This window comes from Telmatherina bonti (assembly GCF_933228915.1).
Source record: "Telmatherina bonti genome assembly, chromosome: 10".
Classification (NCBI taxonomy): Eukaryota; Metazoa; Chordata; class Actinopteri; order Atheriniformes; family Telmatherinidae; genus Telmatherina; species Telmatherina bonti.
In genome coordinates this window covers 6,558,241-6,577,377 of record NC_136628.1, presented here as the reverse complement: position 1 = coordinate 6,577,377, position 19,137 = coordinate 6,558,241, and the positions used below count along the sequence as shown (strand labels likewise).

At 50.5% G+C, this 19,137-nt stretch overlaps 1 protein-coding gene across 1 annotated transcript in view; it reads right to left on the bottom strand.

Annotated features, from left to right (window-relative positions):
• clip2 (CAP-GLY domain containing linker protein 2) overlaps positions 1-566 on the bottom strand; it is a 62,141-nt gene extending 61,575 nt beyond the window's left edge. Inside the window, exon 1 of the mRNA XM_079248010.1 lies at positions 436-566. Coding sequence (XP_079104136.1) covers positions 436-550 — 115 coding nt within the window. The 5' untranslated portion in view covers positions 551-566. The remainder of the gene's footprint in view (positions 1-435) is intronic.
• Between the last annotated feature and the right edge of the window lie 18,571 nt (positions 567-19,137).

Here is a 19,137-nt window from a genome sequence, read left to right as displayed (position 1 = left end):
TCATTTCTTGGACATCTTCGGTACATCTGTTGGTCTCTTATCCGTCGCTGACTTCCTGCCAGTTCAGGTGACGCCAGACCAACAGGAAATCAGCGAAACCAGTCAGAGTGGAATCAAACACAGAAATATAGCAGAAAGACACTAAAACTCCCAGAGGGAACAGCAGACTTGCAGCGTTTAGAAAAGAAGAAATGGAGAAGAACAAAATCCACATTTTCCACTAAATTAGCAGAAAAAAACGGATAATTTGCACCGGAGAAAGTTTCCCGTAGAGAGGAAGGAGAGGTTTAAGACAGCAACAGAGACTTGCTCTGAAAACCATTAAACATGTAATCTAGAGCAGCTGTGTGTCGCCGAGTCACCAACAAATGGTCTGAAGCACTTCCGCTGATGAGCAGGGAAAGAGCTGGGCGTCAGGAGCAGGAAGTGACTCACCGTCTTTCGGGGCGATGGGGCTCGGCGTCCCCCCAGCCGCCGTCCTTCCCACCGGGCTGGAATGCTTGGCCCCGCGGCCGGGGATTTTCAGCCCGCTGGACTTGAGCATGTTCATTCTGCAGCAGCAGGAGACGACTGGGACCTGAGAGCTCCTCCCTGGGTGCTGAAGATCTTCCAGATCCGACCTAGATGAGGCCGTTGTTCTCCATGTTTAGCTGCAGGAAGGAGAAAGCAGGAATAACGGTGGTTTAATTCTGATGCAGCTCCTGATTATTGTTCCAAAATGCTGAAGAGACTTCCCGGTGAGTTTAAGGATCCTACAGTTTCTCTCAGCAGAGCATCACTCTCAGACTGCAGGTTCCCTGCTGGTTCTGGTTCTAAAAGGAGAACTGGAGCCAGAAGCTCCAGTTATAAGACCCTCTCTGTGGAACCAGATCCCAGTCTGGCTTCAGGAAGCAGACCTGCCTCACCTCACCGTGGTTTGGTGACCTTTAGTCCTGCTGCTACAGACTAGAGCTGCTGGAGGCGTCCCATGATGCACTGGGCGCCTCTCTCCTTACTCTCCGTGTAGAAACATCTGACTCTGCTGTTCATCTATGTTTCTAATCGGTCTTTCACAGCAGGTTCCCCTGGTTTAGAGTCATGCTGCCTGTTGACCCTCTTTCCCGGCCTTCCGGGTTCTGATGGAGGTTTTCCTCCTTGCATCTCCTTTTGATTTTATTAAAACTGGACAGAACTGGTCTGTCAGTAAAAGTGTCTCAGAATGACTTCACTGTGAATCAGAGCTGATGGAAATACAGCTGAAGAGAAGTGAAATGAAGCTGACATCATGTTGGTCCACCGTCCTTGTGCACGTCTGGGTTTCCTGCTGACCTTCCTGACATTTAGCAACATGAAGTTTTTACATGTGATGGTTTCAGGGTCTAATTGTGGCAGAAGCAGAGAAAAAGATGTAACACAGCTCATCCACATCTGGACTTGTCTAGTCTAACAGTAAAACTGCGCATAGTGCCATCATTACATCTGTCATTGTAATCTTACTATTAATAACCCGTAATCGCTTGCTTTCTTCTTTCATAGTCAGTTTATCAATTCTAGCAGAGTGATATTCTGACAGAAAGCCAATGTAGGCCAAAGCCCAAGTGGAGCATGGCCTACAAATCATAGTACTGAGCTTATTAAGATGCTGTTACAGCAAACACCACACATCTGTGAGCCTTTAAATGGAGCATTGACATCAGGGAATGAAAAGAAGCAGATATATGGCATGACAGATAACCTTCCTTCTTATTTACACTTTTCCAGATGGTGGAAAAATTAGCTTTTTTCATCCTCTGAGCAGTCAATCAAATCCAGTCTGAGGAGTGAAGAATAGGCCCTGTGTCTGGTTATTATCCTGAGCTTTTCACGTCTGGATTTATTCTCATTTACATTTGATGGAAGAGGGAACAGAAGCATGAGGATGGCAAAGATCACCTCAGCCAAATGCAACACAACGACACTTTGATCCATTGTTGTAGCGACTGCGGCAACGTGGTCCAGACTGCCTTCATCTGCACCCCAACACGTACCTCCCGGTAGAAATAAAGCCCCCCAGACAGTAGAAACATGCAGGGGAAATAGTCACCTTGCTGTGTGGAAATACGGCGTCCGAAGGGCTGGGTGAAGTTTGGGCTGGTCGCCGGGGAAAGGCGGATCAGCGGCGGCCACTCCCTGGGACGCAAATATGGATGCGAGAGTCAGCGTGGATCCGTGGGAGATGGAAACAACTGCACACAGTCAGCAACACGCCGGTGTTGGCTTAGCATGTAGCCACGATGATGGCTGAAGCAGCTGCGAACCAACCAGACGTGGATCGACGTGGACGGCCGCGCGAGACGCACGAAAATCCCGCAAAGACGCGCAGCATCAGCGGGGCTGGAAAACTACTTTTCTGCCCCGAAAGGCGTTTTTGGGGCTGTTTGTTCCCCCTGTGGGCCTGTTCTGGTTCCGGTCGGTGTTAGCTCAGCCTTCCTCTGACTCAACCCAGCGGCCAGCCTGAACAAAGGGGGCTGGAAGCGGAGCCTCCTGGGGGCTGGATGAGGGGAGACCAGTCTGGCTCATCCCCGTGTGAAAGTGGGAAGGAACCGGCGAAACTACATGACTCATAAAGGCATTACTTCATTCTGCCTTTAGTCATGGGGGCTTTTATTTACCTATTTATCATTAATAAAACAAGGAATTTACATTTCTCACGCTGTTACACGTTTATCAAGGCAATCTGTGCGTTTTTATCATGCTTTCAAACAAAAAAACATTTATATTTTTAAATCATGCAGAAAGATAACAATATGTGTTTGAATAAATCTAATGATTAGTTTCTGCCTGGCAATGGCAGTGTTTGCATGTGAACCTTGTGAATCCTGACTGATGATTATTCCCATAATTTTACATTACAGGGGGCGGAGCTAAGACGCCCTTATGTCCTTTACGTTGTGATTGGTCCGTGGGTCCAGCGTGAGACCTTTAGAATACCGTGATTGGTCGGTTTAGCTGCTTCTGGGCGTGTCCACTTTGACAGCTGGACCGCCAAACCTCTGCTGCTGCATTTGTTATTCATAGATTTTTCCTCTTAAGAAACACAAATATTAAATGTGGGAAGTCAGATTTATTAAAGTTATAGTGCCTGTGAAATAACAACATATTTATATATTAATTATAAAATGTTACGTTTTTATATTTGTTTTAGTGAAGTACAAGTATATTATCCAGATTTATTTAATATACTATAGATTTAGAAAAAAATGACCTGAAGCACTTTTTCATTTCTTAGATTTAATTTAATTAGATATTAATTAATGTTTGTATGTACACAATTATTAATGATTTAATATAAATGCAAATTTAAATAAGTTTATACAAACATATATACATTTATATTATGATTTGCATTTCATTTAATAATTTTATTAATAATTTTAGTAATATGTATAAAATTGATATGTAAAATGAATGTATTAACTTCACATACAACAATATTTTATGAATATGATGCAATTTATTTATTTGCATATTTTGTTTATTTTACACATGATATATCTACGTATTTACTCGTTTACATGTGCAAACACACACATATCCCAAAGCTTTAGGGTCCAGTTTATATTTCATAGCCTGAAAATCATAAATTATTCCATTTAAGTGAAAAATGTTTTCTGTTCTGTGAATCCAGGTGCTTCAAAATGAAACACTGATGTTTCCATGTGTCTCCTTCATATTAAAACAGCCTGCATGACAAAGCGTGATTAACACAACCAGATATCTCTCTGTTGACTGGATTACTTTACCCAGATATCTGGATAAGAAAAGCTTCACTTTATGGCAATGGGGGAAAAGTAGTTCTTACAAACCCTGACAGTTCAGCTACTTCCCAGTGTTGTTAAATCCCAAGTTGTTTGCCACCCTGATATCACCACTCCCACAATTAAATATTGCCCAATAGGATTCACCAGGTAGTTACAAAACCAAACCCTTCAGATTAGTCCAGTCTTTTCCCTTCTAACCCAAAAGCACAAAGGAACCGCTGCGAGTAAATGGACTGTTTCATTGATTTGCCTTTCTTTGATGTTTTAGGTGTTAGATATTTATTTGTGTTCATATATATAAATATATCAGTTTATATTTGATGCCTTGATGACCATACCAAACCTAACTGAATGGATGCATTAATGAAGGAGGTTATCTGTATTTGATAATGTAAATATATCACTTGATATGTTGTAGTTAATTTGTTTATGTGAATTTATTTTAGACAAAATCATCCACCAGGTCATCATCCTTCTTAATGATAGAACCAAGTCATGGAATCCAGTGTCTAAATGTGCACACCACATAAGATGTTCAATGATACAGACTTTCTCCGAAGTTAAATAGGTTTTTTCATGGTCCTTCGAGCCGGAAGAACATCTACGGTGGAAAATGGATTCCCAACCTCCACATCAGGATGAGCAGCAGAAAGGATAGCCTCAGTGAGAGAGGATGCCTCCTAGGTACCTACAAGATTACAGAATTTAACCCTATGGCAATCCCAAACCACAAACTTCGAAGTCTGCAGGATCGTGGCAGAAATTCAGAGACTGCTTCATGAAGAAATGAGGTAGCGGAGTTAAAGTGCACGGTCAGAGACTTGATTGGTCGAGTTTATCAATATGAAATGAATGAACAAAATGAAAAAAACCTCATTAATCCCCAAGGGAAATTCAATATTGGAGTATATAATGAATTTGAGGAGGTCTTGTTCCGGAGGCTGATGGCTGCTGGCAGGAAGGATCTTCTGTATTTTTCAGTATAATATAATATAATATAATATAATATAATATAATATAATATAATATAATATATGTCCACATGTTAACACGTTACACGCCTGAAACATAAAATATTTTATTGGAATTTATGTGAAAGTCCAACACAAAGTGTCACACAGTCGTGAAGTAAAATGAAAATTACACACATTTTATTTTCTTTCCACAAAGAAAGCCCCTCTGAGTCAATCCTTTGTGGAACTTTTGCTGCAGGTAGACTGCAAGTCTTTTGGGGACTTGCTTTATACATCTAGAGACTGAGATATTCTTCTTTACAAAACAGCTCAAGCTCAGTCAGATCAGATGGAAAGTGTTTGTGAACAGCGTGTTCCAGATCTTACCACTGCTTCTTGATGGGATTTAGGTCTGGACTTTGGCTGGGTCATTCTGACACATGAATATGTTTTGTTTAAACCATTCCTTTGGCCCCTCTGGCTTTATGTTTAGGTTCGTTGTCTTGTTGGAAGGTGAACCTACGACCCAGTCGCAAGTCTTTTCCAGGCACAAACAGGTTTTCTGTCACGATTGCCCTGTGTTTGGCTCGATCCATCTTCCCATCAACTCAGACCAACTTCCCTGTCCCTGCTGAAGAGAAGCACCCCCAGAGCATAATTCTACCACCACCATGTTTGGCAGTGGGATGGTGTGTTCAGGACGATGGGCAGTGTTGGGTTTCTGCCACTCATAATGTTTTGCATTGAGGTCAAAAAGTTCAGTTTTGGTCTCATCTGACCACAGCAACTTCTTCCACACGTTTGCTGTGTCGCCCACATGGCTTCTGTCAAGCTGCAAACAGGACTTCCTCTGGTTTTTTTTAACAACAGCTTTCTTCTTCCCACTCTTCCATAAAGGCCAGATTTGTGGAGCGCACGTCCAACAGTTGTCCTGTGGACAGATTCCCCCACCTGAGCTGTGGATCTCTGCAGCTCGTCCAGAGTCACCATGGGCCTCTTGGCTACATCTCTTGTCAGTAAGTTTAGGTGGACGGCAGAGTCTTGGTAGGTTTGGCGTACTCTTTCCGTTTCCGGATAATGGCTTGAAAACGCGCTCCATGAGATGTTCAAAGCTTGGGAAATCTTTTTATAGCCTAACCCTGCTTTAAACATCTCCACAACTTTAACTCTGACCTGCCTGGTGTGTTCCTCGGACTTCATGGTCTGTTTGCTCCCCAACATCTTCTTAACAAGCATCTGACATGTCACAGAAAAGGATTTATACTGAGATTAGATCACATACAGGTGTACTCCAGTCATAAGGCCAACATGCAATCATTCAGCAGTCATCAGGCAACTTCAGAAGGCAACTGGTTGCTCGTACAGAAAAAGGGCCTGAATATCTCTGCACACTGCACTTATCAGTTTTTTATTTGTGAAAAAAAAAAAAGAGTGTAATTTTCATTGTACTTCACAGTTGTGTGACACTTTGTGTTGGTCTTTCACATAAAATTCCATTAAAATATATTTATGTTTGTGGCGTGTAATGTGCCAAAATGTGGAAAAGTTCAAGAGGTATGAGTGCTTTTGGAAGCCGCTGTAGTTCCTCAGTGAAACCAAAAACATTTAAATAAAGGATATTTTTGCTGCATTTCTCCTGAGGATGATGTGAAACCAAACCAAAAGTCCCGTTCTACAAGTTCTATGTTTATAACTTGTTTATAAAACTGTGATTTGTCTGTGAGCTGATGACTTCATCCAGATCTTCTACAGACGCCTGCTACTGGGAACCAAGTCGCCTGCTACTGGGAACCAAGACGCCTGCTACTGGGAACCAAGTCGCCTGCTACTGGGAACCAAGACGCCTGCTACTGGGAACCAAGACGCCTGCTACTGGGAACCAAGACGCCTGCTACTGGGAACCAAGACGCCTGCTACTGGGAACCAAGACGTCTGCTACTGGGAACCAAGACGTCTGCTACTGGGAACAAAGACGTCTGCTACTGGGAACCAATGCGTCTGCTACTGGGAACCAAGACGCCTGCTACTGGGAACCAAGACGCCTGCTACTGGGAACCAAGACGTCTGCTACTGGGAACCAAGACGACTGCTACTGGGAACCAAGACGTCTGCTACTGGGAACCAATGCGTCTGCTACTGGGAACCAAGACGCCTGCTACTGGGAACCAATGCGTCTGCTACTGGGAACCAAGACGCCTGCTACTGGGAACCAATGCGTCTGCTACTGGGAACCAAGACGTCTGCTACTGGGAACCAAGACGTCTGCTACTGGGAACCAAGACGCCTGCTACTGGGAACCAATGCGTCTGCTACTGGGAACCAAGACGCCTGCTACTGGGAACCAAGACGCCTGCTACTGGGAACCAAGACGTCTGCTACTGGGAACCAAGACGTCTGCTACTGGGAACCAAGACGCCTGCTACTGGGAACCAAGACGCCTGCTACTGGGAACCAAGACGTCTGCTACTGGGAACCAATGCGTCTGCTACTGGGAACCAATGCGTCTGCGACTGGGAACCAAGACGTCTGCTACAGGGAACCAAGGCGCCTGCTACTGGGAACCAAGACGTCTGCGACTGGGAACCAAGACGTCTGCTACTGGGAACCAATGCGTGTACTCCAGTCATAAGGCTACTGGGAACCAAGACGCCTGCTACTGGGAACCAAGACGTCTGAGACTGGGAACCAAGACGTCTGCTACTGGAAACCAATGCGTCTGCTACTGGGAACCATGACGTTAGCTACTGGCAACCAAGACGTCTGCTACTGGGAACCAAGATGTCTGCGACTGGGAACCAAGACCTCTGCTACTGGGAACCAAGACGCCTGCTACTGGGAACCAAGACGTCTGCTACTGGGAACCAAGACGCCTGCTACTGGGAACAAAGACGTCTGCGACTGGGAACCAAGACGTCTGCTACTGGGAACCAAGACGTCTGCTACTGGGAACCAAGACGTCTGCTACTAGGAACCAATGCGTCTGCTACTGGGAACCAAGACGTCTGCTACTGGGAACCATGACGTCTGCTACTGGGAACCAAGACGTCTGCTACTGGGAACCAATGCGTCTGCTACTGGGAACCAATGCGTCTGCTACTGGGAACCAATACGTCTGCTACTGGGAACCAAGACGTCTGCTACTGGGAACCAAGATGCCTGCTACAGGGAACCAAGACGTCTGCTACTGGGAACCAAGACGTCTGCTACTGGGAACCAAGACGTCTGCTACTGGGAACCAAGACGCCTGCTACTGGGAACCAAGACGTCTGCTACTGGGAACCAAGACGTCTGCTACTGGGAACCAAGACGTCTGCTACTGGGAACCAAGACGTCTGCTACTGGGAACCAAGACGCCTGCTACTGGGAACCAAGACGTCTGCTACTGGGAACCAATGCGTCTGCTACTGGGAACCAAGACGCCTGCTACTGGGAACCAAGACGTCTGCGACTGGGAACCAATGCGTCTGCTACTGGAAACCAATGCGTCTGCTACTGGGAACCAATGCGTCTGCTACTGGGAACCAAGACGCCTGCTACTGGGAACCAAGGCGTCTGCTACTGGGAACCAAGACGTCTGCTACTGGGAACCAAGACGTCTGCTACTGGGGACAAATGCGTCTGCTACTGGGAACCAAGACGTCTGCTACTGGGAACCAATGCGTCTGCTACTGGGAACCAATGCGTCTGCTACTGGGAACCAATACGTCTGCTACTGGGAACCAAGACGTCTGCTACTGGGAACCAAGACGCCTGCTACAGGGAACCAAGACGTCTGCTACTGGGAACCAAGACGTCTGCTACTGGGAACCAAGACGTCTGCTACTGGGAACCAAGACGTCTGCTACTGGGAACCAAGACGCCTGCTACTGGGAACCAATGCGTCTGCTACTGGGAACCAAGACGTCTGCTACTGGGAACCAAGACGTCTGCTACTGGGAACCAAGACGCCTGCTACTGGGAACCAAGACGTCTGCTACTGGGAACCAATGCGTCTGCTACTGGGAACCAGGACGCCTGCTACTGGGAACCAAGACGTCTGCGACTGGGAACCAATGCGTCTGCTACTGGGAACCAATGCGTCTGCTACTGGGAACCAATGCGTCTGCTACTGGGAACCAAGACGTCTGCTACTGGGAACCAATGCGTCTGCTACTGGGAACCAAGACGTCTGCTACTGGGAACCAAGACGTCTGCTACTGGGAACCAAGACGTCTGCTACTGGGAACCAAGACGTCTGCTACTGGGAACCAAGACGACTGCTACTGGGAAACAAGACGTCTGCTACTGGGAGCCAATGCGTCTGTTACTGGGAACCAATGCGTCTGCTACTGGGAACCAATGCGTCTGCTACTGGGAACCAATGCGTCTGCTACTGGGAACCAAGACGCCTGCTACTGGGAACCAATGCGTCTGCTACTGGGAACCAAGACGTCTGCTACTGGGAACCAAGACGTCTGCTACTGGGGACAAATGCGTCTGCTACTGGGAACCAAGACGTCTGCTACTGGGAACCAAGACGTCTGCTACTGGGAACCAAGACGTCTGCTACTGGGAACCAAGACGCCTGCTACTGGGAACCAAGACGTCTGCTACTGGGAACAAAGACGTCTGCTACTGGGAACCAAGACGCCTGCTACTGGGAACCAATGCGTCTGCTACTGGGAACCAATGCGTCTGCTACTGGGAACCAAGACGTCTGCTACTGGGAACCAAGACGTCTGCTACTGGGAACCAATGCGTCTGCTACTGGGAACCAAGACGCCTGCTACTGGGAACCAAGACGTCTGCGACTGGGAACCAATGCGTCTGCTACTGGGAACCAATGCGTCTGCTACTGGGAACCAATACGTCTGCTACTGGGAACCAAGACGTCTGCTACTGGGAACCAAGACGCCTGCTACAGGGAACCAAGACGTCTGCTACTGGGAACCAAGACGCCTGCTACTGGGAACCAAGACGTCTGTTACTGGGAACCAAGACGTCTGCTACTGGGAACCAATGCGTGTACTCCAGTCATAAGGCTACTGGGAACCAAGATGCCTGCTACTGGGAACCAAGACGTCTGCGACTGGGAACCAAGACGTCTGCTACTGGAAACCAATGCGTCTGCTACTGGGAACCATGACGTTAGCTACTGGGAACCAAGACGTCTGCTACTGGGAACCAAGACGTCTGCGACTGGGAACCAAGACCTCTGCTACTGGGAACCAAGACGTCTGCTACTGGGAACCATGACGTCTGCTACTGGGAACCAAGACGTCTGCTACTGGGAACCAAGACGTCTGCTACTGGGAACCAATGCGTCTGCTACTGGGAACCAAGACGTCTGCTACTGGGAACCAAGACGTCTGCTACTGGGAACCAATGCGTCTGCTACTGGGAACCAAGACGTCTGCTACTGGGAACCAAGACGTCTGCTACTGGGAACCAAGACGTCTGCTACTGGGAACCAAGACGACTGCTACTGGGAACCAAGACGTCTGCTACTGGGAACCAATGCGTCTGTTACTGGGAACCAATGCGTCTGCTACTGGGAACCAATGCGTCTGCTACTGGGAACCAATGCGTCTGCTACTGGGAACCAATACGTCTGCTACTGGGAACCAAGACGTCTGCTACTGGGAACCAAGACGCCTGCTACAGGGAACCAAGACCTCTGCTACTGGGAACCAAGACGCCTGCTACTGGGAACCAAGACGTCTGCTACTGGGAACCAAGACGTCTGCTACTGGGAACCAATGCGTCTGCTACTGGGAACCAAGACGTCTGCTACTGGAAACCAATGCGTCTGCTACTGGGAACCATGACGTTAGCTACTGGGAACCAAGACGCCTGCTACTGGGAACCAAGACGTCTGCTACTGGGAACCAAGACGCCAGCTACTGGGAACCAAGACGTCTGCTACTGGGAACCAAGACGTCTGCGACTGGGAACCAAGACCTCTGCTACTGGGAACCAAGACGCCTGCTACTGGGAACCAAGACGTCTGCTACTGGGAACCAAGACGCCTGTTACTGGGAACCAAGACGCCTGCTACTGGGAACCAAGACGTCTGCGACTAGGAACCAAGACGTCTGCTACTGGGAACCAAGACGCCTGCTACTGGGAACCAAGACGTCTGCTACTGGGAACCAATGCGTCTGCTACTGGGAACCAAGACGTCTGCTACTGGGAACCATGACGTCTGCTACTGGGAACCAAGACGTCTGCTACTGGGAACCAATGCATCTGCTACTGGGAACCAAGACGTCTGCTACTGGGAACCATGACGTCTGCTACTGGGAACCAAGACGTCTGCTACTGGGAACCAAGACGTCTGCTACTGGGAACCAAGACGTCTGCTACTGGGAACCAAGACGTCTGCTACTGGGAACCAAGACGTCTGCTACTGGGAACCAATGCGTCTGCTACTGGGAACCAAGACGTCTGCTACTGGGAACCAAGACGTCTGCTACTGGGAACCAATGCGTCTGCTACTGGGAACCAAGACGTCTGCTACTGGGAACCAAGACGTCTGCTACTGGGAACCAAGACGTCTGCTACTGGGAACCAATGCGTCTGCTACTGGGAACCAAGACGTCTGCTACTGGGAACCATGACGTCTGCTACTGGGAACCAAGACGTCTGCCACTGGTAACCAAGACGTCTGCTACTGGGAACCAAGACGTCTGCTACTGGGAACCAAGACGTCTGCTACTGGGAACCAAGACGTCTGCTACTGGGAACCAAGACGACTGCTACTGGGAACCAAGACGTCTGCTACTGGGAACCAATGCGTCTGTTACTGGGAACCAATGCGTCTGCTACTGGGAACCAATGCGTCTGCTACTGGGAACCAATGCGTCTGCTACTGGGAACCAATACGTCTGCTACTGGGAACCAATACGTCTGCTACTGGGAACCAAGACGCCTGCTACAGGGAACCAAGACGTCTGCTACTGGGAACCAAGACGCCTGCTCCTGGGAACCAAGACGTCTGCTACTGGGAACCAATGCGTGTACTCCAGTCATAAGGCTACTGGGAACCAAGACGCCTGCTACTGGGAACCAAGACGTCTGCTACTGGGAACCAAGACGTCTGCTACTGGAAACCAATGCGTCTGCTACTGGGAACCAATGCGTCTGCTACTGGGAACCAAGACGTCTGCTACTGGGAACCAAGACGTCTGCTACTGGGAACCAAGACGTCTGCTACTGGGAACCAAGACGACTGCTACTGGGAACCAAGACGTCTGCTACTGGGAACCAATGCGTCTGTTACTGGGAACCAATGCGTCTGCTACTGGGAACCAATGCGTCTGCTACTGGGAACCAATGCGTCTGCTACTGGGAACCAATACGTCTGCTACTGGGAACCAATACGTCTGCTACTGGGAACCAAGACGCCTGCTACAGGGAACCAAGACCTCTGCTACTGGGAACCAAGACGTCTGCTACTGGGAACCAAGACGTCTGCTACTGGGAACCAAGACGTCTGCTACTGGGAACCAAGACGTCTGCTACTGGGAACCAATGCGTCTGCTACTGGGAACCAAGACGTCTGCTACTGGGAACCAAGACGTCTGCTACTGGGAACCAATGCGTCTGCTACTGGGAACCAAGACGTCTGCTACTGGGAACCAAGACGTCTGCTACTGGGAACCAAGACGTCTGCTACTGGGAACCAATGCGTCTGCTACTGGGAACCAAGACGTCTGCTACTGGGAACCATGACGTCTGCTACTGGGAACCAAGACGTCTGCCACTGGTAACCAAGACGTCTGCTACTGGGAACCAAGACGTCTGCTACTGGGAACCAAGACGTCTGCTACTGGGAACCAAGACGTCTGCTACTGGGAACCAAGACGACTGCTACTGGGAACCAAGACGTCTGCTACTGGGAACCAATGCGTCTGTTACTGGGAACCAATGCGTCTGCTACTGGGAACCAATGCGTCTGCTACTGGGAACCAATGCGTCTGCTACTGGGAACCAATACGTCTGCTACTGGGAACCAATACGTCTGCTACTGGGAACCAAGACGCCTGCTACAGGGAACCAAGACGTCTGCTACTGGGAACCAAGACGCCTGCTCCTGGGAACCAAGACGTCTGCTACTGGGAACCAATGCGTGTACTCCAGTCATAAGGCTACTGGGAACCAAGACGCCTGCTACTGGGAACCAAGACGTCTGCTACTGGGAACCAAGACGTCTGCTACTGGAAACCAATGCGTCTGCTACTGGGAACCAATGCGTCTGCTACTGGGAACCAAGACGTCTGCTACTGGGAACCAAGACGTCTGCTACTGGGAACCAAGACGTCTGCTACTGGGAACCAAGACGACTGCTACTGGGAACCAAGACGTCTGCTACTGGGAACCAATGCGTCTGTTACTGGGAACCAATGCGTCTGCTACTGGGAACCAATGCGTCTGCTACTGGGAACCAATGCGTCCTCTACTGGGAACCAATACGTCTGCTACTGGGAACCAAGACGTCTGCTACTGGGAACCAAGACGCCTGCTACAGGGAACCAAGACCTCTGCTACTGGGAACCAAGACGCCTGCTACTGGGAACCAAGACGTCTGCTACTGGGAACCAAGACGTCTGCTACTGGGAACCAATGCGTCTGCTACTGGGAACCAAGACGTCTGCTACTGGAAACCAATGCGTCTGCTACTGGGAACCATGACGTTAGCTACTGGGAACCAAGACGCCTGCTACTGGGAACCAAGACGTCTGCTACTGGGAACCAAGACGCCAGCTACTGGGAACCAAGACGTCTGCTACTGGGAACCAAGACGTCTGCGACTGGGAACCAAGACCTCTGCTACTGGGAACCAAGACGCCTGCTACTGGGAACCAAGACGTCTGCTACTGGGAACCAAGACGCCTGTTACTGGGAACCAAGACGCCTGCTACTGGGAACCAAGACGTCTGCGACTAGGAACCAAGACGTCTGCTACTGGGAACCAAGACGCCTGCTACTGGGAACCAAGACGTCTGCTACTGGGAACCAATGCGTCTGCTACTGGGAACCAAGACGTCTGCTACTGGGAACCATGACGTCTGCTACTGGGAACCAAGACGTCTGCTACTGGGAACCAAGACGTCTGCTACTGGGAACCAATGCGTCTGCTACTGGGAACCAAGACGTCTGCTACTGGGAACCATGACGTCTGCTACTGGGAACCAAGACGTCTGCTACTGGGAACCATGACGTCTGCTACTGGGAACCAAGACGTCTGCCACTGGTAACCAAGACGTCTGCTACTGGGAACCAAGACGTCTGCTACTGGGAACCAAGACGTCTGCTACTGGGAACCAAGACGTCTGCTACTGGGAACCAAGACGACTGCTACTGGGAACCAAGACGTCTGCTACTGGGAACCAATGCGTCTGTTACTGGGAACCAATGCGTCTGCTACTGGGAACCAATGCGTCTGCTACTGGGAACCAATGCGTCTGCTACTGGGAACCAATACGTCTGCTACTGGGAACCAAGACGTCTGCTACTGGGAACCAAGACGCCTGCTACAGGGAACCAAGACGTCTGCTACTGGGAACCAAGACGCCTGCTCCTGGGAACCAAGACGTCTGCTACTGGGAACCAATGCGTGTACTCCAGTCATAAGGCTACTGGGAACCAAGACGCCTGCTACTGGGAACCAAGACGTCTGCTACTGGGAACCAAGACGTCTGCTACTGGAAACCAATGCGTCTGCTACTGGGAACCAAGACGCCTGTTACTGGGAACCAAGACGCCTGCTACAGGGAACCAAGACGTCTGCTACTGGGAACCAAGACGCCTGCTACTGGGAACCAAGACGTCTGTTACTGGGAACCAATGCGTGTACTCCAGTCATAAGGCTACTGGGAACCAAGACGCCTGCTACTGGGAACCAAGACGTCTGCTACTGGGAACCAAGACGTCTGCTACTGGAAACCAATGCGTCTGCTACTGGGAACCATGACGTTAGCTACTGGGAACCAAGACGCCTGCTACTGGGGACCAAGACGTCTGCTACTGGGAACCAAGACGCCTGCTACTGGGAACCAAGACGTCTGCTACTGGGAACCAAGACGTCTGCGACTGGGAACCAAGACCTCTGCTACTGGGAACCAAGACGCCTGCTACTGGGAACCAAGACGTCTGCTACTGGGAACCAAGACGCCTGTTACTGGGAACCAAGACGCCTGCTTCTGGGAACCAAGACGTCTGCGACTGGGAACCAAGACGTCTGCTACTGGGAACCAAGACGTCTGCTACTGGGAACCAAGACGTCTGCTACAGGGAACCAATGCGTCTGCTACTGGGAACCAAGACGTCTGCTACTGGGAACCATGACGTCTGCTACTGGGAACCAATGCGTCTGCTACTGGGAACCAATGCGTCTGCTACTGGGAACCAATGCGTCTGCTACTGGGAACCAAGACGTCTGCTACTGGGAACCAAGACGCCTGCTACTGGGAACCAATGCGTCTGCTACTGGGAACCCAGACGTCTGCTACTGGGAACCAAGACGTCTGCTACTGGGAACAAATGCGTCTACTACTGGGAACCAAGACGTCTGCTACTGGGAACCAAGACGTCTGCTACTGGGAACCAAGACGCCTGCTACTGGGAACCAAGACGTCTGCTACTGGGAACCAAGACGTCTGCTACTGGGAACCAATACGTCTGCTACTGGGAACCAAGACGTCTGCTACTGGGAACCAATACATCTGCTACTGGGAACCAATACGTCTGCTACTGGGAACCAAGACGTCTGCTACTGGGAACCAATACATCTGCTACTGGGAACCAAGACGTCTGCTACTGGGAACCAAGACGCCTGCTACTGGGACCCAAGACGTCTGCTACTGGGAACCAAGACGTCTGCTACTGGGAACCAAGACGCCTGCTACTGGGAACCAAGACGTATGCTGCCTGGAACCAATACGTCTGCTACTGGGAACCAAGACGCCTGCTACTAGGAACCAAGACGTCTGCGACTGGGAACCAAGACGTCTGCTACTGGGAACCAAGACGTCCCTACTGGGAACCAAGACGTCTGCTACTGGGAACCAAGACGTCTGCTACTGGGAACCAAGACGACTGCTACTGGGAACCAAGACGTCTGCTACTGGGAACCAATGCGTCTGTTACTGGGAACCAATGCGTCTGCTACTGGGAACCAATGCGTCTGCTACTGGGAACCAATGCGTCTGCTACTGGGAACCAAGACGTCATCTACTGGGAACCAAGACGCCTGCTACTGGGAACCAATGCGTCTGCTACTGGGAACCAAGACGTCTGCTACTGGGAACCAAGACGTCTGCTACTGGGAACAAATGCGTCTACTACTGGGAACCAAGACGTCTGCTACTGGGAACCAAGACGTCTGCTACTGGGAACCAAGACGTCTGCTACTGGGAACCAAGACGTCTGCTACTGGGAACCAAGACGTCTGCTACTGGGAACCAAGACGACTGCTACTGGGAACCAAGACGTCTGCTACTGGGAACCAATGCGTCTGTTACTGGGAACCAATGCGTCTGCTACTGGGAACCAATGCGTCTGCTACTGGGAACCAATGCGTCTGCTACTGGGAACCAAGACGTCATCTACTGGGAACCAAGACGCCTGCTACTGGGAACCAATGCGTCTGCTACTGGGAACCAAGACGTCTGCTACTGGGAACCAAGACGTCTGCTACTGGGAACAAATGCGTCTACTACTGGGAACCAAGACGTCTGCTACTGGGAACCAAGACGTCTGCTACTGGGAACCAAGACGTCTGCTACTGGGAACCAAGACGCCTGCTACTGGGAACCAAGACGTCTGCTACTGGGAACAAATGTGCCTGCTACTGGGAACCAATGCGTCTGCTACTGGGAACCAAGACGTCTGCTACTGGGAACCAAGACGTCTGCTACTGGGAACCAAGACGTCTGCTACTGGGAACCAAGACGCCTGCTACTGGGAACCAAGACGTCTGCTACTGGGAACAAATGTGCCTGCTACTGGGAACCAATGCGTCTGCTACTGGGAACCAAGACGTCTGCTACTGGGAACCAAGACGTCTGCTACTGGGAACCAAGACGTCTGCTACTGGGAACCAAGACGCCTGCTACTGGTAGCCAATGCGTCTGCTACTGGGAAACAATGCGTCTGCTACTGGGAACCATGACGTTAGCTACTGGGAACCAAGACGCCTGCTACTGGGAACCAAGACGCCTGCTACTGGGAACCAAGACGTCTGCTACTGGGAACCAAGACGTCTGCGACTGGGAACCAAGACCTCTGCTACTGGGAACCAATACGCCTGCTACTGGGAACCAAGACGTCTGCTACTGGGAACCAAGACGCCTGTTACTGGGAACCAAGACGCCTGCTACTGGGAACCAAGACGTCTGCGACTGGGAACCAAGACGTCTGCTACTGGGAACCAAGACGTCTGCTACTGGGAACCATGACGTCTGCTACTGGGAACCAAGACGTCTGCTACTGGGAACCAAGACGTCTGCTACTGGGAACCAATGCGTCTGCTACTGGGAACCAAGACGTCTGCTACTGGGAACCAAGACGTCTGCTACTGGGAACCAATGCGTCTGCTACTGGGAACCATGACGTCTGCTACTGGGAACCAAGACGTCTGCTACTGGGAACCAAGACGTCTGCTACTGGGAACCAAGACGTCTGCTACTGGGAACCAAGACGACTGCTACTTGGAACCAAGACGTCTGCTACTGGGAACCAATGCGTCTGTTACTGGGAACCAATGCGTCTGCTACTGGGAACCAATGCGTCTGCTACTGGGAACCAATGCGTCTGCTACTGGGAACCAAGACATCTGCGACTGGGAACCAATGCGTCTGCTACTGGGAACCAATGCGTCTGCTACTGGGAACCAATACGTCTGCTACTGGGAACCAAGACGTCTGCTACTGGGAACCAAGACGCCTGCTACAGGGAACCAAGACGTCTGCTACTGGGAACCAAGACGCCTTCTACTGGGAACCAAGACGTCTGCTACTGGGAACCAAGACGTCTGCTACTGGGAACCAATGCGTGTACTCCAGTCATAAGGCTACTGGGAACCAAGATGCCTGCTACTGGGAACCAAGACGTCTGCGACTGGGAACCAAGACGTCTGCTACTGGAAACCAATGCGTCTGCTACTGGGAACAATGACGTTAGCTACTGGGAACCAAGACGTCTGCTACTGGGAACCAAGACGTCTGCGACTGGGAACCAAGACCTCTGCTACTGGGAACCAAGACGTCTGCTACTGGGAACCATGACGTCTGCTACTGGGAACCAAGACGTCTGCTACTGGGAACCAAGACGTCTGCTACTGGGAACCAATGCGTCTGCTACTGGGAACCAAGACGTCTGCTACTGGGAACCAAGACGTCTGCTACTGGGAACCAATGCGTCTGCTACTGGGAACCAAGACGTCTGCTACTGGGAACCATGACGTCTGCTACTGGGAACCAAGACGTCTGCTACTGGGAACCAAGACCTCTGCTACTGGGAACCAAGATGTCTGCTACTGGGAACCAAGACGTCTGCTACTGGGAACCAAGACGTCTGCTACTGGGAACCAAGACGACTGCTACTGGGAACCAAGACGTCTGCTACTGGGAACCAATGCGTCTGTTACTGGGAACCAATGCGTCTGCTACTGGGAACCAATGCGTCTGCTACTGGGAACCAATGCGTCTACTACTGGGAACCAATACGTCTGCTACTGGGAACCAAGACGTCTGCTACTGGGAACCAAGACGCCTGCTACAGGGAACCAAGACGTCTGCTACTGGGAACCAAGACGCCTGCTACTGGGAACCAAGACGTCTGCTACTGGGAACCAAGACGTCTGCTACTGGGAACCAATGCGTCTGCTACTGGGAACCAAGACATCTGCTACTGGAAACCAATGCTTCTGCTACTGGCAACCATGACGTTAGCTACTGGGAACCAAGACGCCTGCTACTGGGAACCAAGACGTCTGCTACTGGGAACCAAGACGCCAGCTACTGGGAACCAAGACGTCTGCTACTGGGAACCAAGACGTCTGCTACTGGGAACCAAGACGCCTGTTACTGGGAACCAAGACGCCTGCTTCTGGGAACCAAGACGTCTGCGACTGGGAACCAAGACGTCTGCTACTGGGAACCAAGACGTCTGCTACTGGGAACCAAGACGTCTGCTACTGGGAACCAATGCGTCTGCTACTGGGAACCAAGACGTCTGCTACTGGGAACCATGACGTCTGCTACTGGGAACCAAGACGTCTGCTACTGGGAACCAAGACGTCTGCTACTGGGAACCAATGCGTCTGCTACTGGGAACCAAGACGTCTGCTACTGGGAACCAAGACGTCTGCTACTGGGAACCAATGCGTCTGCTACTGGGAACCAAGACGTCTGCTACTGGGA